The sequence below is a fragment of the Wyeomyia smithii genome, chromosome 3 (assembly GCF_029784165.1).
Source record: "Wyeomyia smithii strain HCP4-BCI-WySm-NY-G18 chromosome 3, ASM2978416v1, whole genome shotgun sequence".
NCBI classification, from domain to species: domain Eukaryota; kingdom Metazoa; phylum Arthropoda; class Insecta; order Diptera; family Culicidae; genus Wyeomyia; species Wyeomyia smithii.
This window is the reverse complement of record NC_073696.1, coordinates 21,719,433-21,744,774: the sequence shown is the minus strand read 5'-3', so window position 1 is coordinate 21,744,774 and position 25,342 is coordinate 21,719,433. Positions and strand designations below refer to the sequence as shown.

Here is a 25,342-nt window from a genome sequence, read left to right as displayed (position 1 = left end):
TTCGGTTTTTTTAATCATAATTTATTTTACAGTAAAGTTGTTCTGGTTATTATTGTTCACATGTTTCTTCGTTTTTCATTCTTCCTTTCTTCGACGCTTACTTCGATTTGGTCTACTGCTTGTTTGCTTGCATAATACTTAGCTCTTACACCCTAGACTGTGTGTTATTGTTATTCATCATTATCATAATCGCCGCTGCTTGCTAATCGGTGCTAACCAGCCTTACTGGCAGCGAACTTGCGGTAAAAATGTTAGTCATAGCGCATTCTTAGAGCAAGCTCTCTCGTGTGTGTGCTTTGCTTGTTGTTAGTTCTTACCAGTTAGTATTCACAGAGAATCACAAATGTGTTACTTTTCCGCTAGCGGAATTCCATTTCATTCCGCTGCGCAACTTTCCTCCTTTGCTAGAGCGTCAAGCATGCAGAATATATGTTTATGTGTTTAAATATATTCGCGACATTCTAAAGGTTTAGTTTTATTATATATCTACTTTGTAATGTTGCTAAACTGTCCAATACTGCTGTTTTGTTTTGTGCCAATTTGTTGTCGTTTGTTCGTTCGATTAGTGCGGCAGATTGGCGTTTGTTTGATTCGAATGAATGAACTATATACGATACGATTTATTATAGTATTTTACTGATTGATCTGAGTGTTGATGATGTAACAAGATGAAAAAAGTTGTAGTTGTTGGTGATACTGTTCACGTTGCTTCTAGACTAGCAATCAGGAGTGGTGTTTGTTTTACAGTTTTTACGATAGACGTTGCCGGTGGACAATATTCATTCGAAGGTTACATGTGACTCTGATTGTGGTCGTGATTTTGCTCACTTTTATAGCGAGCGTTTTCGATTTTTTGTTCGCGTCACCGGTGGGACAGCTCTAACGCCTGCTGCGATCTACCGTGTTCTACATTAGTTACGTTATACTGTTGTTAGATATTTCGACGATTATGCTGAGTAAAACATCTAAAAAATCGAACTAACTGTTGATTAAAAGGTCTTCAAAAACACGTCAAATTTTTTATTGTTATCTATTAAGTTTTTCTTATAAGTTTCGAACCACAAACTTCGCCCCCAAAAAATGGGTAAGCTACCTCTTCCGACAGGCTACTGTATATATGCGTATGTATGTGTTAATTTACTCGAATAAGTGGACGTTCTTTGCGCTAGCCTATTTATGTATTTGTCCAGTTGCCTTTGTGGCGGCTGACGCTCAAATTGAAACACAGGGCATAAATATTACATTATTTACAGAAGATAAACAACGAATTAAAATAAAACGGTTTCAAACGGTTAACCGATTGTTCCAGCAGTTGGCACAAAAATAAACCGAATGAAACTCTTGCTATCTTACCACTTAAAGCTCAACATTTTACCGAACCAAAAAAAAAAAAACAATAAAGTAAGAGTTAGGTCGCAAAAATATACAGAAAAGAAGCAAATTTTTTGCTTGTTTACTCAAAGCAAGGGCAACCAAATATTTACATAAAACTAAATTATTTAACTGATTGTTACTTTCGCTTTTCATTTCATTCTCTTGCTCGAAGGCAACAAATGTTATTAGTCAAACAGGAAAAAAAAACTTACAAATAATCATTCGTCACCAGTCTAGTTGGCATTTGTTTTTGTTTGTTTCTCCTGCCCCTTTTACTAACTTACACTTACGTTTCTAAGAATTGTATACTCTCATGTGGTGGCAGTTTTGCTGTAAATGCGTTTCTAAATTTCTCGAAAAAAAAAAGCCAGCTACAGCCTCTATAGTCAGCGAGTCCCGGTGTGTGTGGGTGCGCCACCCGGGGACAGAAGAAGCAGAAGAGGAGAAAAACTTTAGGAGAAAAATAACATCTTAGGTATCCTTTCGTAGGTGTTTAGGTTAGTGCAGTTCAAATCCAACCCCCTCGAGTACTGGGAGTTTTGCGATGCATTGTTTGTTTACTACATATCTCTCATTCGCAGTGTGCGATCCTGTTTTCCACAGTCTAACAGACCGTTTCCATGGGCACCCGGTTCTGGGAGTTGGTCGTCGTGGTCGTATTGTTCGTGCAGGTGTTGTTCGTAACAGATTCACCCATCGACGGGAGTCCGTGCGAGGAGCTCGAGTGCTGCGGACCATGGGTGGTGTTGGTGAAGGAGCGGCCCGTTTTCGAGTTCCACAGGCGCTTCATCGCGGACCAGACCTAGAGTTTTTACGGACATTGCGGTAGAAGGAAGAGAGTGAAAAAAGAAAAGGAAAAAAACAACGGTAAGAGAGTTGGACATAAATCTGAATCCCTGCTTGTTTTCCGTTTGGTCAGAGGCTCGTGTGTGAGGAAGGAAATTCCGGCTTGTTGTGCACTGATAACTGAAAATGGCTTATTTGTGTGTACTTGAATTAGGAAGAATTGGAATGAATTGAGTCTCGTTGCACCTTGCCCAGAATAGTCAGGTGGATTACCAACACCAGAAGGTTGCGGTTAGTATGTTCTGGTTTAGCATTTTTTGTGCAATTCACGACACGACTGTTTGTTTATGTTATGTGTCATTCGTATTCACGCTTTACATTTATTTATTCGAGTTTTTTTATGGGAGATGGTTTACAAATTTGTCGTTTTTTCCATAGCTTTATTTGGAAAACAATTTTTTTCACCACTGTCGTGCTAATCATCGAAATACCTAATTGCTTGCAGAGTGGGTAATAAAAATATTTTACAATATCTTATGAGTAAATTACTCACATCTCAAACGCTCAATGATTTCAACTTATCAGAATGAAAAAACTGATGAAACTTTTTTTTCCCAATTAATGCAAACCATTCCAAAGCACCTTTATTAAAAACTTTAGAACTAAACCAGCAACTCAATTAATCCGCTTTATAGCATGACGTGAAAGCCGAAAACTTTGCTACACTCTAGTTTAAAATCCTTTCATTGGTCCAGGTTAACCGTGACGAAATGGGATTTTGTGGTTACGATTATACAAAACTCCTAGGCCCGATTCGTTTCGGCCATTCTTCTGTTGAGAACGAACGAAAAGCAAATTCACCTTCCCCACTCAGTTGTTGCTACTAGATAGTGTTAGCGAAGAGCAAATTGTGTGCCACAGTTTCCGTTATTTTTTTGTTTCTCGTTACTTTCCTCCAGAGAGTGGACCAGTACCGAGTCTCAACACAACAGCAGCCGAAAGAACGGACTTTGCGGTGGTAATTATTATGTATCCTTGGGGAGCTATTCAATGAATTTTGCTGGCTCCTGCAAAATTTGGAGCACAATTGTCGTCGCTAGTACAGGGAATAATTTGGGCACGGAACAAAAGAAGCCCAAGCAGACGGAAATTAGTTCGCTAGCCCAGTTTCGTTCTAATGACAATTAAAATTAATTCGAATTGGGTTAAAATGAATGAACCAATTTGATGCGATTGTTTAAATTGTTAGCTTGGTTGATTAATTCTTTTTATTTTGCTTTACTTGATCGCATAGTACAGCTGCTTGAGGCTAAATTTTGCCATTTGATGTCCTTCGAGGCGAAGCACTTGAATCTTTGCAACTTGAGACTATAACAGGAAATCGTTGAAAATCGAAAGAAAATTTAAATGTACACGAACTTACCTGCGGTTGACAGCCGACGACGATGAAGATGAAGACCCCTTGCAGTGCGTTGATCAGATCCGTCACCAGCCAGATGTAATCGGGACCGCCGAACACCCAGGAAGCGACGTCGGCAACCCAGGTGACGCCCATCACCACCACCAGCTTCATGCAGACTCGACCCAGGGCAGCACTGTAAGAGGGAGAAGAAACCAGACCGCGGCTAGTGTGTAGTTGTTTGTTGTCGAGGGTTGAGGCAGTTGTTGCAGTTGTGGCCCACGAAGGTGGTTGGTTTTCCACGTGTTGTCGTGGTCGGGATGTTACGAGAAGATTGAGCAAAACCAAGAAAACGGAAGAGAGAAAGAATGCAACAGAAACAGAATAGCATTAGTAGCAAAGCACATGCTGGTGGTTCATGCAATGGGGGCGGCGGGATCGGGTGGAACTTGGATTCAAGTGGACCTAGGTGTTGGATTATAAGTTTAGAGGTTAATGGAGCGAATTGTAAATGGCTAAGATATGTGAAAATTATTCGAGAGACGAAATGAAATATATTTACATTATTTTTTAAATAATTATGTATTTTCTACGAACGACTGAATTATGAAGAAAAAAGCGTGATAATTTTTTTTCTATCCATGACAGTATAATTATTGTCGAAAATTAGAATCAGCTCTATTGAAAAAATGCAGCTTTGAAATGGAAAAATGTGCTAAAAACGTGCGAAAAATAATTCACTTGTGAAAAGTTTTTAATTGTGTCCGCTAAACACCATCGGAGAAGACTGAGGAGCAAAAATGTCGAAAAAACCCTTGAGCACGCTAAAGTTTGTTCATTTTTACCAAAAAAATAATAGAATTATTTTAAGTTGTGATTCTTTAGTGTATAATTATGAAAAATTGAATATCAACAATTTGAAAAGGTCTCGGTATTCAACTGGCAAGAGACTACAGCTTAAAGGTTATATAGGGATATTCAAATGTTTCAATTTGGTACATATAAAGGGTGACAACTAAAAATATGAAGGTTTGTTGAGGCTCTCTTACTCCGCAATAAAGACGCTCAAAGAAAAAATAAAGTAAGAATATGCAATCTCTCTTTCTTTCTATCTTTCTTTTTCCTTATCTCTTCCTTTCTTTCTCTTTATCTCTTTTTTACTCTCTTTTTTTTCTCTCTCTCTCTCACTCTCTATCTTTCTCGCTTTCTCTCTTTCTTTCTCTATCTCTCTTTTTATTCTTTCTCTCTCTCTTTCTTTGTCTCTCTCACTCTCTCTCTTTCATTATCTCTCTCACTCTTTATCTTTTTTTCTCTTTCTCTCTCTATCTCTTCCTCTCTCTATCTTTTTCTCTCTCTATCTCTTTCTCTCTCTCTATCTTTCTCTCTCTATATCTTTCTCTCTCTATCTATCTTCACTATCTTTTTCTCTCTCTATTTCTTTCTATATCTCTATCTCTTTCTATATCTCTATCTCTTTCAATATGTCTACTTACTTACTTTACTTTGAAGGCGACAGACCTATTATCGATGCAATGCCGAATCCAGAATACGTCGCCATGTCCCTCGGTCTTGGGCTGCTATCCTCCAATCGCCCCTAACACCTATTTCGCGTGCATCCTCGTCGACAGCACACATCCAACGAGTGCGGGGTCTACCTCGAAGTCGTCGACCTCTATCGGGATTCCTGCTAAATATAGCCTTCGCTTGACGCTCATCCGGCATTCTCGCTACATGCCCAGCCCACTGAAGCCTGCCGTGTTTTATCCGCTTGACTATATCCGCCGATTTGTATGCCTGGTACACTTCATGGTTCATGCGTCTGCGCCAAACACCATTTTCTAGTTTGCCGCCAAGGATTGAACGCAAAATCCTACGCTCAAAAACACCCAGAGCTCGCCGATCAGCCTCTTTCAGCGTCCATGATTCATGGCCGTAGAGAGCCACCGGAAGAATCGGAGTTTTATAGAGTGCAAGTTTAGTACGGATTTGCAGACTACGGGACCTTAGCTGGTTACGTAATCCGTAAAAGACCCAGTTTGCGGCTGCTATCCGCCTCTTTATCTTACGGCTAACCTCGTTGTCACATGTCACTAATGTTCCCAGGTAAATAAATTCGTCGACTACTTCAAATGTTTCCCCATCTAGCACCACCGCAGCACCAACCTCCGACGGACTACCACGCACTCTACCAGCCACCATGTATTTCGTTTTGGCAGAGTTTATGACAAGCCCTAATCTCGCAGCTTCTCTCCTGAGAGGTCCGAAGGCCTCTTCCACAGCTCTAAGGTTGATACCAATGATGTCGATATCGTCCGCAAAACCGAGAAGCATGTGCGACTTCGTAATGATGGTGCCGCTTCTCTGCACACCAGCCCTCCGTATAGCACCTTCCAATGCGATGTTGAACAATAAGTTCGACAGCCCGTCACCCTGCTTCAAACCATCTAACGTCACGAACGAGTCCGATATCTCACCGGCTATCCTGACGCTTGATGTAGAACCTTCAAGGGTGGCACGTATCAGCCTAATCAGCTTTGTTGGGAAGCCATGTTCCATCATAATCTGCCATAACTCATTTCTCTTGACTGAATCGTACGCTGCCCTGAAGTCTATGAACAGATGGTGCGTCTGCAAGTTGTATTCTCGAAATTCGGATTTGTCGCAAGGTAAACATTTGGTCCGTCGTAGAGCGTCCCCCTCGAAAACCGCATTGGTACTCGCCAACAAAGGTCTCCTGCAACGGCCTCAGTCTGTGGAACAGGATGCGGGAGAGAATTTTGTACACGGTATTGAGAAGTGTTATGCCCCGATAATTGCTACAGTCCAGGCGATGGCCTTTTATGTAGATCGGGCATATGAGACCCTCTAACCAGTCCGAGGGCAATTCTTCATCAGACCACACTCTCAGCATGATCCGATGGATGGCACGATACAACTGTTCGCTCCCGGCTTTGAAGAGTTCGGCGGGAATGCCGTCCTTCCCAGCTGCCTTGAAGTTTCTCAGCTCTTTCACTGCTTTTTTCACCTCGTCCATGGATGGTGGATCCACAGCTTGACCATCATTCTCAATAGTCATCCTGCTCCTTTCGACTCCACTGTTTCCCTCACCGTTCAACAGCACACTGAAGTGTTCTTTCCAACGCCTGGCCACCTCTGTTTTATCGGTTATCAGGTTCCCCTCCATATCGTTGCACATGACAGGGGCTGACACGTTTCGATTCCTGATTCCGTTGACCTTCTTGTAGAAGCTCCTCGCATCGTGCCTGGAGAAGCAACCTTCCGCCTCCGCAAGAATACGCTCCCAATGCTGTCGTTTCTTCCGGCGGTGGAGTCTCTTTTCAGCGGCTCTTGCATCTCGATATCTACCCATGCTCTGACGAGTCACAGCCGTGGCCAACATGTGACCCCTGGCGCGGTTCTTCTCTTCCGTCACTCGCTGGCACTCAGCGTCAAACCACTCATTGGGTACAGATGTCGCAGTTGTACCCAACACTTCTCTATATGTCTATCTCTTTCTATATCTCTATCTCTTTCTATATCTCTATCTCTTTCTATATCTCTATCTCTTTCTATATCTATATCTCTCTATCTCTTTATCTCTCTACCTTTTCTTTCTCTCTCTCTCTATCTCTTTCTCTCTCTATCTTTTTCTCTCTCTCTTTCTCTCTCTATCCCTTTCTCTCTCTTTTTCTCTCTCTCTCTCTATCTATTTCTCTCTCTCTATCCTTTTCTCTCTCTATGTCTTTCTCTCTTTTTTTCTTTATCTCTTTATCTCTTTCTTTCTCTATCTTTTCTCTTTCTCTCTCTCGCTCCTCGCTCCTTCTTATTGCACAGGGGATGAGTGGTGTGTAGATTCTGAAGCTCACGTAAATCAAAATGTGTTCATAGTTTCATAGACTTAACAGCAAAATAATTCCATTTTCAAATCAAGATGCACATTTAAAAAGATAAAAGGCTAGATAAAATCAGTTCCTATTATCTTTTGAAATAAAAGACAATTAGTATCTATGCATGTTTACGCATAACTCTCGAACTTTATGCTGCTTTCCACCAAACTTGGCATACGAGTTCCTCTTACAACAGAGGTGCTTTTGGATGTATTGGAGGTAACTAGAGTTGCACCGAATAATGGGGCTCGGAAAGAGTTTTTTGTGGAAAGTACCGAATTTTCAGTTTACAGAATAATGATTTGAACTCGAACTTGTCATGGGTAGTTCACTTTGATCCAAGAGTAATTTGGTTTTTAATTTTTCTCATTTATTCATCATGTTTGGTACAATATTCGGTCGAATATTCAGCTGAACAAACGGCCGAATATTTAACGAAACATGATGAAAAGATGAGAAAAATTAAAAACCAAATTATTCTTGACTAAAAGTAAATTCCACAAAAAAAAACTTTTTCCCAGCTCTATTATTCGGTGCAATGCTAGAGGTAACCTCTTTTATGGGTACAATATGGGTTTTTTTTTGGAATCGGGATACCGTCAGTAACCACACGCAAAAGTTGGAGTGTGCGTAATCAGATCATTCATGAGCGAAATTGGCGCATTTACTGATCAAATTTGGAACCAGTACAACGCATGTGCGTTGGGCATAACGCATTTGATGCTCTAGCATATTTTAAATGTATTACGCAGCTCAACCGATGTTCAGAAGGCTGGCATTGTTAAAACAGTGCAACCAGCAACCAATACTGATAAATTGGGTACTGACAAAATAAAAAAAAATATTGTCTGAGCGATTCACTTTCATGAATCAGGTCATTTGAAAACATCATTCAATCATTAACAATAAACAAAAACATTAGATTTGCTCAAAACATTTTGCATTTAACTATGACTCTGATTTTATTCTCATGCATTCGTGGTCCCCGTGGCTCTGTGGTTAGCGATGTCGGTCGGTTAGCTCTCCCACACGGTTGTGATATCGGGTTCGATTCCCGATCGAGTTGAGGAACTTTTCGAGTTGGAAATTTTCTCGACTCAGCACTGGGGCACGGTGTATCGTTGTACTTATCCTACACATGCAAAATGTGCCAAAAACAATATCGCTAACGAATTTTCTCAACTATTCTAGTTGATCGAGACCGCTATTAGCTCCAAGGCTAAGCATGCGATATTGTTTTTTTTGGGGTCCGCGTTACTGGCATCAGCGTCAATAACTTCTGCGACAACAAGGTTCGCTATTGGCTATTTCGGTTACTGACGATTTTTCGGGATGCACGAGTCGTTGATACGCACCGGCTCGCGAAAGAAAAAAGCGGTTTTTTGAGCGCCTCGGAAATGATCGTTCGCTCGAAACCGAAGTTAACCGAAACAATACGATTTTGTGTATATGATATATATATATATATATATATATATATATATATATATATATATATATATATATATATATATATATATATATATATATATATATATATATATATATATATATATATATATATATATATATATATATATATATATATATATATATATATATATATATGATATATATCGATACCAAGAATCGGAGCATCGGTTGAAGGAGTATCGATTTTCGATGCTTCGATAGTATCGGTATCAGACCTACAATTTTTTTTTCAAGAACATCGTTCAGAAAGTATCGATACCGGTATTCATCTCTCGCGGTAAGTATCGATGCCAAAATACTTGATGCCGCGACCCCTAGTATCGATACCGTTGGTATCGCTGCTAGTATCGCCCATCCCTAGTATTTCTCGTACAACTTTCGCGTTATGCGTTTCATGCACTCGTTGTGCGAAGTCAGAGCAAAATCTGTGCGAATTGAAGGACACATTGGATGATCAAAGCTGGAACTTTTGCGTGCAAATATCGATGTACGATGACATTTTTGAATCGAAAATGGCGATTTTAAGTATCGATGCCAAAATACTTGATGCCGCGACCCCTAGTATCGATACCGTTGGTATCGCTGCTAGTATCGCCCATCCCTAGTATTTCTCGTACAACTTTCGCGTTATGCGTTTCATGCACTCGTTGTGCGAAGTCAGAGCAAAATCTGTGCGAATTGAAGGACACATTGGATGATTAAAGCTGGAACTTTTGCGTGCAAATATCGATGTACGATGACATTTTTGAATCGAAAATGGCGATTTTCGTTTTCTATAAATATTGACACACAACCAAGACTATGTCCAGAAACTGAAAACCGGTGCCCGAGAAGCTGGGAAGACATCTTAAAACCTAAAATTGGTGTTCGAAAGTTTAGCCAGGTTATGGTCTTTCAACATTGTAAGTGTCTCAAAACTTGGAACAAAATGTGAGGATGATTGTCCCCCGATCTCCACCAAATTTGGCGTATATGTTGTATGAAGGAGGTTGTCACGATTTTTCATGCATTATGGAATATATTTGAATGAATTTGAGGATTTTCAGGTTCTCGTTCAAGTCTGGAGGGCGAATGCTGATGTCCAGACACCAGGAGATGCTGTTCGACGCTATATCTAACTTAGAATGGTGAAAAAAAAATTGATTTTAGATGGTGAGTAAAATCGAAAAAAACCCTTTCAAAACAGTGCTGATATCTCACCGTTTGTAGCAGAACACAAAATATAAATTCTGAATAAATATTATTTCATCACAAAACATCCCCCCTATTAAAAAAATTCGTCGGTGTCCACCTACTATTTTTCATCGACTTCCACCTACTATTTTTCGATCGCCACGGACTCTATGTGATAATAATAATTACCTAGCAGAGAGTCCAAAATACGTTAGAAGGGTGGCGAAAAAGTTTTCATGAATAAATTCCTTTGTTTTTCCTTATATTCCCTAAAATATAACATTACTTCCCCTGATAATTTACAATTAATGCAATACAATTTCTCTAAAACCGATTTTGATGGACTTCAGAGGGCTCTACTTGCAATCGATTGGGAAACTTTGCTAAGTCGCGCACCTAACGTCAATAGTTTAGTTGATATAGGGTAACGGGGGTATTTTGGCCCACATGCATATTTTGACCCACCCGGTAACATTTTACGCATTTTATCTGATAAATTCAATGAATATTAGAAAACAATGCATGCAACATTGAATAACACACCTAAGAATCATACAACACTATAATTTTCGGCGAAAACTGGCTCTAGGTAGTGTTATTTGGGAATTAGTTCATACATATTCAAAGTCATGGCTGCGTCAACCCAATGTCAAGAGGAAGTGGTAATATACAAGTCAACGTCCGGAAGCTATTGTAACAAATATGTATGCTTTTGAAACAATTCGTTGTTGTGAAAGCACCAATAAAATGTCATAGAAATAGTTTGTATACTCTAATATGTTGGAAAAAGTTGAAAAAGTGGTTAAACGCATGGCCGATATATGTTTGCCTCTTTCTGAAGCAAACATATTTTCGTCATGCCAAGTTTTGACATCTCCCTTGATTACCGTTCGGCCGTTGCACGTGAACAAAGAAGCAGCTTGTGACAATTTACAGGTAATTACTTCGTAATTTAACACATTTAACAATATGAACTTGGATGAGAATGCCTGTCAAACCGCTATAAGCCAAATCATTTTATTTTTAGATGCCTGAAATTTACAAAAATTCACAGCAGAAGGATGTTCACTTCAAACCCACTATTTTTGCTTTAAAAATACCGATGATGATTTTAAACATAATTAGTCCGAACTATTTCCATATACGTCTGTAGATATAAAGATGGGCCAAAGTAAAAATTTGGTGGACCAAAATATGTTTTTAGTACTTCGTAGAAATTTTGATATTTCTAGGATATTTTTCGATATATTGCATTGTTGAACGGTGTATATTAAAATAGACACATAGCTTTTAATAATGGTATTATAGAGTAGGTATTTATGTTGAAAAATTGTATTTGTTTTTAATGAACAGTGCGAACACTTCCCAAAGCTGGCCAAAATACCCCCGTTACCCTATTTTCGCACACGCTCAAACAGCAATTTTGTAATTTTGTACCGGCACCACGCCCCCGGCGAAAGCCTGTTTGGTCTAGTCGACATCTTCGTGAGCTAAGACGATTAAGGGCAGCGGCACTTCGGAGATACGTCAAACGACGAAACGCAATGACTAAACTTTCGTTTACTACTGCAAGCAAAAATTATAAAATCTACAATTGTTTTCTTTAATCTCAGTATGTACTACGCACTCAATCTGAGCTCAAACGAAGCCCAAAACGCTTCTGGTCATTTATAAACAGCAAAAGAAAAGAAAGTGGACTTCCTACCAGTATGTTTCTTGGGAATGAAAACGCGGAAACGCTTGATGCTATTTGTTCTTTATTCAAGAAACACTTTTCAAGCGTATTCAGTTCCACTACTGCAAATACATCTCAAATGGAGAATGCACTGCACGACGTTCCTCAAAACGTGGTAAACCTGAGTAGCTTATGTTTTACTGATGAAGATGTACTGAAGGCCACCACAAAATTGAAACCTTCAACTTCCATTGGACCTGACGGTATCCCGGCCATTATTCTGAAAAAATGTGCCATCGCGCTCTGTGTACCGTTGAGGATGATATTCAACAATTCGCTTTCGCAAGCGGTATTTCCTGACTGCTGGAAAAAGTCTGTTATGTTCCCGGTTTATAAAAAAGGCGACAAACACGATGTAACGAACTATCGAGGAATAACCTCACTATCCGCTGGATCAAAATTATTTGAGATTCTCGTCGGCAACGTTCCACTTCGTAAATTCAAGACATATATCTCGTTAGACCAACATGGCTTTTACCCCGGTAGATCGACCACTACTAACTTGCTTCTGTTCATATCTAATTGTATTAAAAACATGGAGAACGGGATGCAAGTGGACACTATTTACACCGACCTGAAGGCTGCGTTTGATCGTGTTGATCACACCATTCTTTTGGCCAAAATTGAACGTCTTGGTGCCTCACACCATTTCACAAAGTGGCTGAAACCATCCCTCGTTGACCGCACACTCTGCATAAAGCTAGGCAACACCGATTAAGATAATTTCGTTAACTTGTCGGGTGTGCCTCAGGGGAGCAACCTTGGACCACTGCTTTTTTCAATTTTCTTCAATGATGTTTGCAACGTCATTCCACCAGGCTGTAAACTTATCTATGCTGACGACTTGAAACTTTTTCGCGTAATTCGTACTAAAGCAGACTGTAGAGAACTGCAACAACATCTGGATAATTTTTCTGACTGGTGTAATCGTAATTTACTGATAATCAGTGTTTCAAAATGTCTTGCAATTTCTTTCACGCGGAAAAAAATCCGTTTTCGTGGAACTATAATGTATCCGGAGAAAATCTTGAAAGAGTATCGGTAGTCAAGGATTTAGGTGTACTGCTAGATTCAAAACTAACCTTCAGGCACCACTACTCTCATATCATTGCGCACGCTAGTAAGAACCTGGGTTTCGTCATGAGAATAGCCAAAAAGTTCACCGATCCGTTTTGCTTGCGATCGCTTTATGTTTCCCTAGTTGTTCCATTTTGGAAATATCAGCTATAGTATGGAGTCCCTACACTGACATTTAGACCAAACGAATTGAATCAGTATAGTATCAGTACAAGTTTCTTCGTTATGCTTTAAGATCACTCCCATGGCGTAATCCTGATCAATTACCACCATATGCCAATCGATGCCAACTACTTGGTATCGATACACTGGCAAAGAGAAGAGATGTGTCCAGGGCCGTATTTGTGGGAAAATTACTGATCGGCGAAATAGACGCTCCAAACATTCTGTCTGAAATTCACGTGAATGTGCCCTACAGAAATCTGAGGTCACGACACTTCCTGCGTCTTCCATTTCAACGCACTGAATATGGTCAAAACGAACCCATGAGGGGGATGTGTAGCGTCTTTAATAATGTGTTTGAATTGTTTGACTTCAATGAATTTAGTGTTACTTTTAAAAATGTTATAATGTGTTAGCCATAAGTTCTAGATTTACTATAGTTAAGCTTAGTCAGTGTCAGCTTTATAGTAATAATGTGCCATTGTTAGACTTAATTCATGATTTGTAAATGTTTAAACCATGCGAAAAAAATGTAAATGTAAATGTTTAAATCAAAGATGCGGGGTTTTTACGCGCACTTGAGGATTTCGCAAGGAATGCCTCAAATGGGCTTTTCCCCGCCACATTTCATTAAGACCTAAAAAGTCAGATGAAGAATAAATAAATAAATAAACAAATAAATAAATAAATAATTTACAACATTCAGCACATAAAAGTGCAACGTAGATGACCGCAACTTTAAAATCCCAGTGGAAAAAGTGCTCGATCGAAAATGAAATCAAACAGTAAAGGTCTCGCAAAGGCTAATTTAGGCTGAAAATTTTGGTGCTAAAAAGCCGTTTAAAAAAGAATCGTGTCTCGGTTAAAAATTTTTCTCTGATTGTTTTTTAGTTTTCCTTGACATTTCCTGATTTCCCTGATCGAGAAATGGATCCCCTGACATTCCCTAATTTTCCAGGTTTTCGCCACCCTGCTATTGAAACATTAAATTTTTATCAAAAATATCGATCGAACAAGATAAGAGCTTCTGAAATCCATCTGTATAAAAGTGGAAGTGTATTCGAATATATGATCCATCATCACTCCGTAACAGCTAGACCTGTCTATACCAAACTTAAAACAAGTGTTTCTTGACACAAGAGAATGGTTATAGGATGATAAACCAAAGATTCCAGGTCTTCTTACAATACGTTACAATACTATAGAAGCAAAAATCAGAAATCAGAAACTTCTCAAAAACTGTTATAAAAGAACCTAGCTGAAAACGAACAACTAGAAAAATTGAAGATGAAATTTGTGACATTCAAAACTTTAAAACATTCAAAAGTTCAAAGCTCGATGTTGAGGCATGAAAGTAAGGATTTAGAACATAAACCATAAGACTGAGATTTTGGTACAGGTCGGACTCGATAATCCGGAGTTCATTCAGGATAATCGAGTTTTCCAGATAATCGAATCACAGAAAAAATATCCAATTTTTTTCTATTTTTATTTTACTTGTAAATATGATGCAGTGGTGTAAGCAGATATTATTTCTGAGGCGAAGAGGGGTAAAATTTTTAGAAGCAAAAAAAAATTGGACATTGATTATATAACATGCCGGAAGTGACATAAATGGTAACAAATATGCCAGAAGGGACGGTAAGAGTAAAATTTCGGAATAAAAATAAAAACGAACACCAAAAAATTAAAATTTCGGATAATCGAGCCCGACCTGAATACGGAAAGTGCGACTTCATAATTGAAAACCGAAATTCGAAACCTTAGACAAACAATTTCGAAAGAGATTTGGGATTAGGGGTTAAAGGGGTATGAGACATGCAACATGGTAATTAAAAGTTTTACCTGGGATTCGGTTTGAGAATAGAGATTAGGGATAGAAAATCGACGTCTGAAACTTGAATTTGAAGATTTAAGAAATGAAATATAGAATGTTAGATGAGTGTTTTACATGAACATTATGATTATGAAAATCTCGAACTTTGCACTTCATCTCAGCAATAAGAATCACAACAAAGACGTTATTAGCAGCTCTAGTTTAGATTTGTTGGAAATTCAGAAGCGTTCAAGAAGTAATCAGGACAATTGAAACAATTGAGTTTTGGTACAATAATGACATCATTCATATCATGCGTTCACATTTTAAATACAGTCAGGTTTTTATTACGAGGTACGTATCCCCCGCGTAAAAAAAAACCGCGCTAATTCAAAAATCCGCGTAAAAAAAACCGCGTTAATTCAAAAATCCGCGTAAAAAACACGTTTTTTTTTTTAAATCCGCGTAAAGTAATCCTGCAAGAAGGGCTTTAGAAAAAACCCGAGACACTCTAGAACCAGTATTTAATACAGTATTTAATTGTCCTCTTTGACGGTCATTCCGGATCTTTCGGTGGGCGGAGAGTATTTTTGGACTATGTCTTTTACTAGATAAACACTTAAACGTTTCTGGTTCCAAACCCACGTTAATTCGGAAATTCGTGAAAAATTTTCTGAATTAGCGCGGTATCGCGTAAAAAACCGCGTTAATTCAAAAATCCGCGTAAAAAAACCTCGTAAAAAAACCGCCTATAAAAACCTGACTGTATAGTAATATAATGCCACACTGGGTCCGACTTCCATCATGGCACTTTTTAAAAGGCATGATCTTTTTTACCCTGTGGTGATGAAAAGTTGATTTTTGTTGTCGCAGATACAGATTGATTACCAGTCATTTTTGACATAGGACTACGTCTATCTGGAAGTTAGGTACTTGAATTTGAAAACCTAGTAAATCAACCAGGGAAAACCAGGGAAAAGTGGTCAGGTTTTGAGCGCTTATATTTCAGTCATTTATAATCAGGTTATCGAGGTTCTAGCATAAATCGATCAGAAATTCTTTTACGGTTAAATTTATGTAACAAAAACAACCTATTGTTTGAGATATACTATTGAAAAATTGGTAAATGACATCGATTGTCTAAATCATCAGCCGACACTAACGGATACAACCGATCTGAAAATTTCATACTAGTAGTAGTTGCGAAAATTCTCATAACACTTATCTTCAAACATTTATAGTTCTGAAAAGAACCGATTCCATAATCTTCAGCCAGAAATGCGTGCTACAGAACGCTGACGATCGCATCACCGGTAGCACTGAATATTTTGCTTAACCGTACATAATAAATTTGCTTTCCGCTCTGTCCTTAAGTAGTCGTGTCCACTGAGCGATGACAATTTTTTTGTTGACATCCGAGAGCGTTCCTCTATGACAAAGTTGGTATTGGCAAAATAAAGATAGCCGTGGTATAAAATATATTGCGACTATAACGTTGCCGTCTAGTTCCATACACGAATGTTTTTTTTTTCTTTGCTATTCACCTTATTCCCATGTCGACGGTAGTATGTATGGTTGCATATAACATTCGGTATGCGATACGCACATCTTTCAGTGCACAGCCGCTCTATCGTCGAGTTTGCTTTTCTGTGCACGAAGACTGTCGGCGAGTTCCCGAACAGTCCTCACGCTTCTTCTTCCCATGGCCTTTTCAAACAGCCGTCACCCGACATCCATCATAGGCAAATAAAAAAAGAGGGAAATGTCTTCGGTGGATTCGGGCTGTTACCGCCACGCGCTGTTCGTGTAGTGCGGACACGACCGTCTGTATAAAAAAACAGCTTCTTCTATTTTCTACTTTCGCAAACACCGAAGACATCCTTCAAATAATGCCGAATCGAAGCACGGAGTACATTTTTCGTTTCCTTTTGTGATGCTCTGTTGCCAATACTTTCTCAATACATGATAGGTATCACGAACAAACAGCAACAGGAAAGAAAACCCGTAGCAGACAGTAACAAAAAACAGTGTACCATAGAGCTTTTGCTACACATACATACATAGCATCTGTTGGGCACACATTGCAGATTTATCATTTGTTTCTGTTGTGACGATTCGAGATTTAATCATCAATTACTTGACGGGTTCTTATCCATTTTGTGTCATTTTTTTTGAATATCCACGAATATTTTTTTTTCTTCATAAATAGGGGAGGAGTACCAGTTATGGCAGTACCTAAGAAATGTACCAGTTATGGCATGAACCAGTTATGGAGTTTAAATGGTGTATTGCCATAACTGGTTCCATTGCGCTTATGCGATATAACCATAACTGGTGCACTTGTCATAAATGGCTCACCTACCCTATATCCACGAATAGTGATAACTATCATTTTATTATTTCATTTTGTCAAAAAAAAAAAATCTAGAACGTATGCACTCTTTGGCGATCATGAATCTATCGAGTCCAGCAAAAAACAGCTCTTATTTAATTTCTAGATATTTTTAACTTATGCGATACATAAATTAACAAGATTTACTACTTCGTAGACATAAAAAATCAATACTAATCAATATTTTATCTGAACGAAAGTGAAACAAAATCCTAACATAACGTTTTCGGAATCCGGTATTTTTCAAATGCATCTAAACTTTGCGCTTCCCGATCCGTGTTAATCATATGGAGCTGTCACTTTTGCCTGCCCAACAGATGAATAATACATATGCACTGTGCAAATGCCCTATTGGCATGCCTGGTCGTGCCAGCAAAATATCCTGCAGCATACGATGGTAACTGTTGCTGCCGTATGCAAAATAAACGTAAGGTGTTCCGCAGTGCCTGGAAGTTGACTCGTATGCAGCTCTCGTTTCCTAATGTCGCGTACCTCTAACAGCTATACTCTACACGCTATTGTGTGACAAATTAGACTGAAGCTGAACTTTCTACACGCAGTCTTTTGTACCGAGTTGAGCGAAGTAGATTTTTGCATTGAAGATGTGGCCACGCAGTTTCGAGAAAGAGAAACCAAACAAAACACCTTCGATACTACTGAGTGATTTTCATAAGCATCAAAAGAAAGTTTGTACTTTCACGATGCGAAAATTACTCTGCTTTTTAGATTAACTAATTTGCGTTATTGATGACCGATAACGGTGTTCGAGTGGGCACAAAGGAATAGTTGAACCGGAAAATCACTTAATTTTCTCAACTTTCTTGAAATGAGGGTTATATCTTGCTGCGATAAACTGTGCATAAGAAAACACTACCGTTTATCTTTGGTGCCCTGGTCGTTATTGTAAAAATGATTATTGAGAAATACATGAATATTTCACACTAGTAGTAGTTGCGAAAATTCTCATAACTCTTATATTGAAGCATTTATAGTTCTGAAAAGAACCGATTCTATAATCTTCAGCTCGAAATGCGTGCTACAGAGCGTTGATGATCGTACTAGCGGTAACATTGAATATTGTGCTTGACCGCGCATAGTAAAATTTGCTCTCCGCTGTGCCCTCCAGTAGCTGTGCCAGCTTGACCTTGGAACTTTTCACCTTTTTTCAGCATTGCCTAATGGCAGTACAGCAACAACGTTAAACATTATATCAAACAATTGTCAAACATTTTATCTATCCACCGACATATAATGACTAATATGCATTAAGTCGTTCGCTTGCTATAATCGTTTGAAACTTGACGCAACATTTGCCAGTTTCATTTTCAATTTCACAGAATGTAATCTAGTATAGAAAACAAAGACGTAGTCCTACGTCAATACCGTAGGACTACGTCATGCGGTCGTGTCATTGATACCACGCTCCTACTTTTTTATTGTCTAAAAATGTCCTAGAAGTTGCTTCGTAATCACATCCCGTAATCCAATATTTTCGGCACTTTTTTTCGGTTAACATTCATAAAATGTTCTTATCATACCGTAAACAGTGGATTAAAGTTAATTGAATTGAAAAATCGGGATTTCGCCATCTTGAAAATTACTTAGGAAGAGTTACATGCATAGAGGGTTTTAATACAGATATCTACTTCTGTCGTTGTGAAATACTTCGCAAGCGGTGGAAATATTTCCAGGATTACCGAGAAGAAGTGAATTTTTTAACAATGGCCAAGCAACAAACAGTGAGACAAAAATCTTCCTGCTAAAGTGCGTTCCGTCCGCAGCTAAGACTCGAGTTTTAATGTTAATTCATTTAACCATTATTTTTGACGACGATTTTGAATCCTGTTGAGGTCTTTCTTTCTATCTTTGAAAATTTTTGTTCGAACATTGGGGACCTTTGATGTAGGACTTAGATTTAAGACTAGGAATCTCTAGAACTGGTATTCGAATCAAAAAGTATCTCTTGGATTTATGAAGACTTAGGGTAATGTGAGCGTGGAAATAATTGGAACACCAAATTTGAAAGTTATATTTAAAACAAATTTCAGACTCGTCATTGACTAAACTTGGAACACAAGACATGACACTTGCGATTCGGGGTTCGAGAATGGAAACTAAAGATTGGATGCTTTTGACATAAAATATCAGGTTATAGACATCGGACTTAGGAAAAAGTATGTATCGGTTTGAGCTGGACTTGAAATTCAGAGCTCAGAGCTTGATGTCGAACACCAGAACTTTAGATTCGGGATCGTAGACTGGGAAGGGTGGATAGCCATACGACACTTAGGACACGCAACACGTAATTTACACTTGAGATTTAGGATGGTTTGGAATCGGAATTTCGACATACGGTCTCGAGACATGAGAGTTATGTGTGGAAGTTTGATGTGACAAATGGAGCGGTAATTTTGGGGCCGGAATATTGATACATGCGGCACAACTTATGTCGTGAAGCTTAAGATAACACTAATAAACATAGGTTTGGCCTTGGAGCACAAACTGACAAAAAAAAAAATAAAAATAAAAGATTACAGCTTTTTAACCAATCTTTTGGCGCCCCTAGAAAAGATGACTTTTTCAGAGATTTAAATGAGTTTTCTCGTAAACATAATGTTGAAGCGACGAACTCGATAGAATTACTGTGCGACACTCTGACGCACTTTGACGCACTTCTGCATACACGAGGGGTTCCAAAATTCATAAGAATTGTTGAAAAGCTACTATCTTTCTAGGGCAACTATTTTGAGCTTTGGGGTTTTATATTTTTTCTCTTTTGTCGGCCAGTGTATTTAGGCGAGTTTGTTTCTGTGATTTATAGAACACGAGATTTAGGAAAATGTCCCTCAATGTATGTAAAAATCAAAGTTAGCAGAACAAATAGTTTATGGTGCTCCGTCATTTTTTTGACCTGCTCTACCTGGTTTGTCATGTTACGGTCATAATATTTTAATGTTTGTTAAATGCTGTTAGTAATCTGGTTTTGTAATTAGAATTTATTTTCGGTTTTAAAAGATAACACTCAGTTTTGGAAAAAACCAACTATTTTCTCTGAAAAATATTATGAAATTATTGAAACGATTGCTTATATTTAAGGACAATTTCAACACACATTTTCAAGACAATTTATATTTCAAGAGAAACAGCTCTATTGACTTAAAAAAATCAGTCGAAAAAAAGCAGGTTTGATGAATATTTGTTCGAATTTTCAACCCTCATGAACTCATGAAGCTATAATAATTCATGCTTTGCCATTTTCCAAACGTTGACTTGCTAATTTTTTCTACAACCAGATTTCACGAGATTGGTAAAAAGCTATAATCTTTAATTTTTTCCAGTTTGGGATCCAGGGCAAATTTTTGTTTCGATTTTGTCGACTAGTGTTATTGTTTTAACTAAAGCTAGCAAAAGCTTATACTACATTTGAAAAAAATAGAAAAGAATCGTTATAACCAGGTTGTTTCGAGAGTGTTTATTGAGAATTTTTTGCTAGGTTATCAGAATTGTTAAAAAGAAAAATTTCATTTTTCAAAATTAAACATCGAGGATTGTTGTGACAACTGTCTCCTCAATCTAACAGAACAGAGCAGTTGTTTGTTCAAAGAAATGGCGAAGCATTGAGACATCAGCCATCAGATTTTGGACATGTTACTTAAGATGTGAAGATAATGAAACAACCTAGCAGATTTGAAACATGAAAGTGTGGACGTAATTCTCAAGTCTCAAGTACCCTTGAGAATCATGGCGCGCGACGCAAGACTTCGAACCTGAGATTGAGGGACGCAGATTTCCGTTTCTTGAGATCAAAGACTAGCTACTTGACACTTGCTAATACTCAAATTTTGGGAATTTGATCCAGGCAGATTGAGACTCCAGATCCATAAAGAAGTTGATTTTGAAACATAATCTTTAGAATGCAGTACTTGTGCTGTAGGACGCAGGACTGCAAATAAAATAACTTATTAATCTCAATTAATCGAAACGGTTTCATTTTTTAGCTAGTCCAGATGTATAGTTACAGTGTACTTGAATTTGATATAATAAACAAACTGTACCAGAATGAATCGTCATTGCAGACGCAAAGAAATTTGAAAAAATGCCAATCGACTATCAAAATGTAAGTTATTTGTAATATTTATCCTGGACTCAAGTAATTAAATTCCATGAAATAGAAACAGATTATTTACATAAAACATCTTAAAATAGTTATATATTTACAGACATGCATCGTTAGCAAAAAATATGTACACAGCAAAGGCGTTGCTCCATCAGTACAACTTAATCAATATCGAACCCACACGGTTCACTTTCAATAGAATTAATCATTAAACCACAGTCACTCACTATTTTTTCGCAGGACTAGACGTGCGTGGTCCAAACACGATTCGCGTTTACGGTTCCAGAAGAGATATCGAAATCATTAACGAAGCGTACATGGAAACAAGAAAACGAAACAAAAAAACAACAACAATCAATGCCGGATAATAAAACAACAGAGCCAAAGCATACATCAAAAAGCGAGTGATAAATTGTACATTGCGAAATAACTCGTTGTGGAGAAAAATATCTTCAACGGTTTCGAATAAGGAATGAAAATTTTGAAAAAAATTCAATTGTTTTGTACTTTGAAAATCTTCATGCATGTGCTGATAAATGTCAGGCAAAAAAAAAATGCGATGGTGCGTGAAGGGACAGACAAACAAGGTCGAAAATGAAAACAAAAAAAAAACACATTTTATGTCATGCTTTGAGGACACTTACCGTTCCGTTGTTGACTTCACGTCGTCCCGTTTCCAGAGGCCACAAGTCAGCTGCCGGGCGGTCGAAGCAAACAGCAGCAGGTTGATGCACAGCAGAATGCCAACCGGACCGAAGAAGTAGGTCAGAATCTCCATATCACCTGAAATTTGGCGTCCAAAAATAAATCCGAAGTTAACAAACAGATGAAATGAGCCGTGTCAACAGACGTTAAAATGCTAATTATAATCACAAAATCATGCGGCCCAAATTGATGAAGATTAAACATACGACTGGGTTGCATAATTACGGAGACCATCAGGGCTGTCCAGTAAGGCACTTCATGGAACCACTCATTAATTAAACATCGAATCTCGAGGAAAGGTAAATAAACGTCCGAACGGTGATGGCCTCTCAACCTTTCAGCAATGACATTTAGAAGAGTTTGCCGAAACTTGTAAAAAATGAGTTTTAATTACGCCGGAAGCGATGAGAGGCACACTTTGTGTATACATCTTCTCGAAATGAACGCAATTACGAAAACTAAATGAAGCAACCAGCGCAAAGCTCCATAATCACTCAAGTCAAGCGAAAAATCCACTGACGCACCACACCCAAGACGGCTTTTTTGTTATTCATCTCAGCGTCCGCTTAGAAGTGCCAAACAAGCAATTTCGAGGGTTGGCCAGTACAAATCTCCCAACTACGATCGGAGAGCAAGCAATTAACTATACGTCCACACCGGTCAATAGGCACATCTTCATTAGGCCCCGCTTATTTTGGTCTCTAGCTGCTGCCATTTCCACGCCTGGTTTAGCCTCCCCGAAGAGGTGTCAAATAATCATAATAATCTACCGCGCACCGGTGTGTGAAACGGTGCTGATTGCTGTTTGTTTCCTGCCCGTTTTGCGGAGTTCAGTGAGTCACCGGGTTTTTGGGTCAACGAACAATACACCGGGGCGTGGAGCCGGTACTACAGCGGGCACGCACTCGTGTGTGAGTGTGGTGAACTAATCTTAAGCGGAGAAAGCCACTTCTATCTTCGCTGCTTCCGTGGTAAGTTTTTTTTGCTTCAGGCACTTTTTTGGGTGATAAATTACTTTGAGTTTTGAACGTGCTTAAGCTTTACGTTGAAGGAGTAACTAGATGCGTATCTGCAAACTTTCGCCACGGCTGTATAGTGTATTTGGTCTTCAGAACTAAGAGTGACTATTCTTACAGGACAAATTTGAACATCTTCTGGAAAAAAATACAGAGATGCAAGCGATTAAAAATAAATGCAACAATGAGTCGAAAAAAATTGAAGAAGATATGAAACAATCTTTCTACTAAATATTTTCAAACTGTTCCTCCCATCATTTCGTATCCATAAACGACGGAGTTAAAATATACTAATTAACTACCAGTAGCCAGCCGTGAGAAAAAAAACTGTTTGCCGCAGTGAAGACACAAAAGAATCCAATAGAAGCTCCTCGAAAAAAAGACACTTCATTACCGACTGAGCATTCACTTACCGTAGAACCAGCAGGTTCGTTCGCCGAACCTTGGCCGCAGATAGACGGTGTCCGGGAGACTGTCCAGGATCGCAGCCACGCCAGCAATCACCAGTGGGACGCCCCAGGCGTACACCTCGTAAATCCGCAGGCGACAAATTTCCTGGCTCTTCTCCAGGGACGTCGGGCGTAAATCACTGAAAGAGAGATAATAAAAAATAGAAAAATAAATAGGATGAAAAAAAGATGCTCTTTTATTTGATTCCTTCCTTTTTCTATAGGCAGAATAATATCTCGATGTTGGTAAGGCCAAGGCAACAAAAGACAGCAGCACATGCATGACTAAATAAACAGTTAAATGGTGCATTTTGCAGTAGAATTGCCATTCGCAAACACGTCACTAGTGGAAAGGGACATGAATTTTATTTGAAAAATCCGGACGGGAAGTGGCAGGCACAATTGTCTAGACTGTTCTCGCTGTGCGCCTCAAGGTTATTATACTTTCATTTTTCTCGCGTGAGTGTCATAAAATGTAATTCACCTATCGGAGGGAGTGACTTTAGCGTTGATCGAAGTTTCATCGCGTTGACATTCTACACCCCGGGTAAACGAACTAAGAAGGGCAAGTTAAATTATCACCAACTCCGAGTGACAATCGAACCGAACGAAACATCCAATAGAGTAAGCAAACGAAACGGAGGGCGAGGAGGAGACAATCAATCAAGTACGAAACACACTACAAATTAAGATTGACTACACCAAATTACCGCGAATGAAATAAATGCTGCGAGGAAATAAATGAGAAACTGTGTCGCTAGTTTGGCCCTCTGATGAGACGGATGGGTGAGAAGAATACGAGAAGTTTACAATCAGTAGAACTTGCCCGCGGCGGACTGTCAACCGACAGTCTGACACGCGAGAGCAAACCGCGTAATTTCACTTTCATTTCGCCGATTGTCCACCCAGACTGACGCGGCGGAAAATGCATCACTACCCCCACAAGCTTGTGTCTGAATAAACGAATTAATTAATTTTACTTTTCCCCTCGCAACTGCCTCCACTTGGTTGTGCAACGACGTGAAGAAACATCGCGCGATACACTATGCAGCTTCGTTCGTTCGTTGGCCTAATTGCTTCCATAATCCACCAACCGCGCGCACACATCCAACGCTCCTACATGTTTTGCTAAGCGTTTTGCTAAGTTTATGCGGCATGATTACACGCAAATTCCGAGACGAAAATATCGTCGCGAAACAGCAGCGCGCCTCTATCTAGGGTTTTGTCGGTCGGTGAATCCGGTTTCTTTACGACGGCATGTTCGGATGTGATGCAGCGTGCAGGAACTGTATACACGCAGTGAAGCGTGCAGAAGGAGAAGAAAAACTTGAGAATTTTGTCAATTAAAACGTTTAAATAACAGAAGAAGTTTTAATTAAACATCACAAGTTATAATAGTTTCGGAGAGGAGCTGCGAGAAAAAACAATGAAGTTTTGCCTCGCTACAATGTTACTGGTTACTTTCAATGGCTTTTCTTTTTTACTACCGTACAGGTTTGGGCTGGAGGGTGTCAGGTCAGAGAACTTAATAGTTAAAAAAAACTTTTAGTTCCGATATCACGATTGTTTTGATATCCGTGCAAAACAGAGCACACGGTCTGAGAATTCAAGAAAAAAAACGCACAACCAAACTTGAATTATACAGGAATTTATACTAGCGAATTGCTTAGATGAGGAGCAGGTCGTTCTCACAACTTTACTGATGCCTCACCCAATGAGTCAGCGATAGAACCGAAACCGTTTGGGTCGCCCCCCACTTTGGCCTGTGTACACTCTGAGTT

At 39.0% G+C, this 25,342-nt stretch overlaps 1 protein-coding gene across 6 annotated transcripts in view; it reads right to left on the bottom strand.

Annotated features, from left to right (window-relative positions):
- The window catches only part of LOC129726569 (probable G-protein coupled receptor Mth-like 1), a 250,390-nt gene continuing 225,048 nt past the window's right edge, over window positions 1-25,342 (bottom strand). For 3 of the 6 annotated variants that reach the window (XM_055683423.1, XM_055683424.1, XM_055683425.1), the window contains exons 5-9: window positions 23,526-23,701; window positions 22,036-22,174; window positions 21,619-21,633; window positions 3,584-3,785; window positions 1-2,176 (exon numbers count right to left, since the gene is read on the bottom strand). In XM_055683423.1, the coding sequence (XP_055539398.1) occupies window positions 1,979-2,176; window positions 3,584-3,785; window positions 21,619-21,633; window positions 22,036-22,174; window positions 23,526-23,701 (730 nt within the window). In that variant the 3' untranslated portion in view covers window positions 1-1,978. The remainder of the gene's footprint in view (window positions 2,177-3,583; window positions 3,786-21,618; window positions 21,634-22,035; window positions 22,175-23,525; window positions 23,702-25,342) is intronic. The other 3 variants (XM_055683427.1, XM_055683426.1, XM_055683428.1) reach the window with 3 other exon arrangements.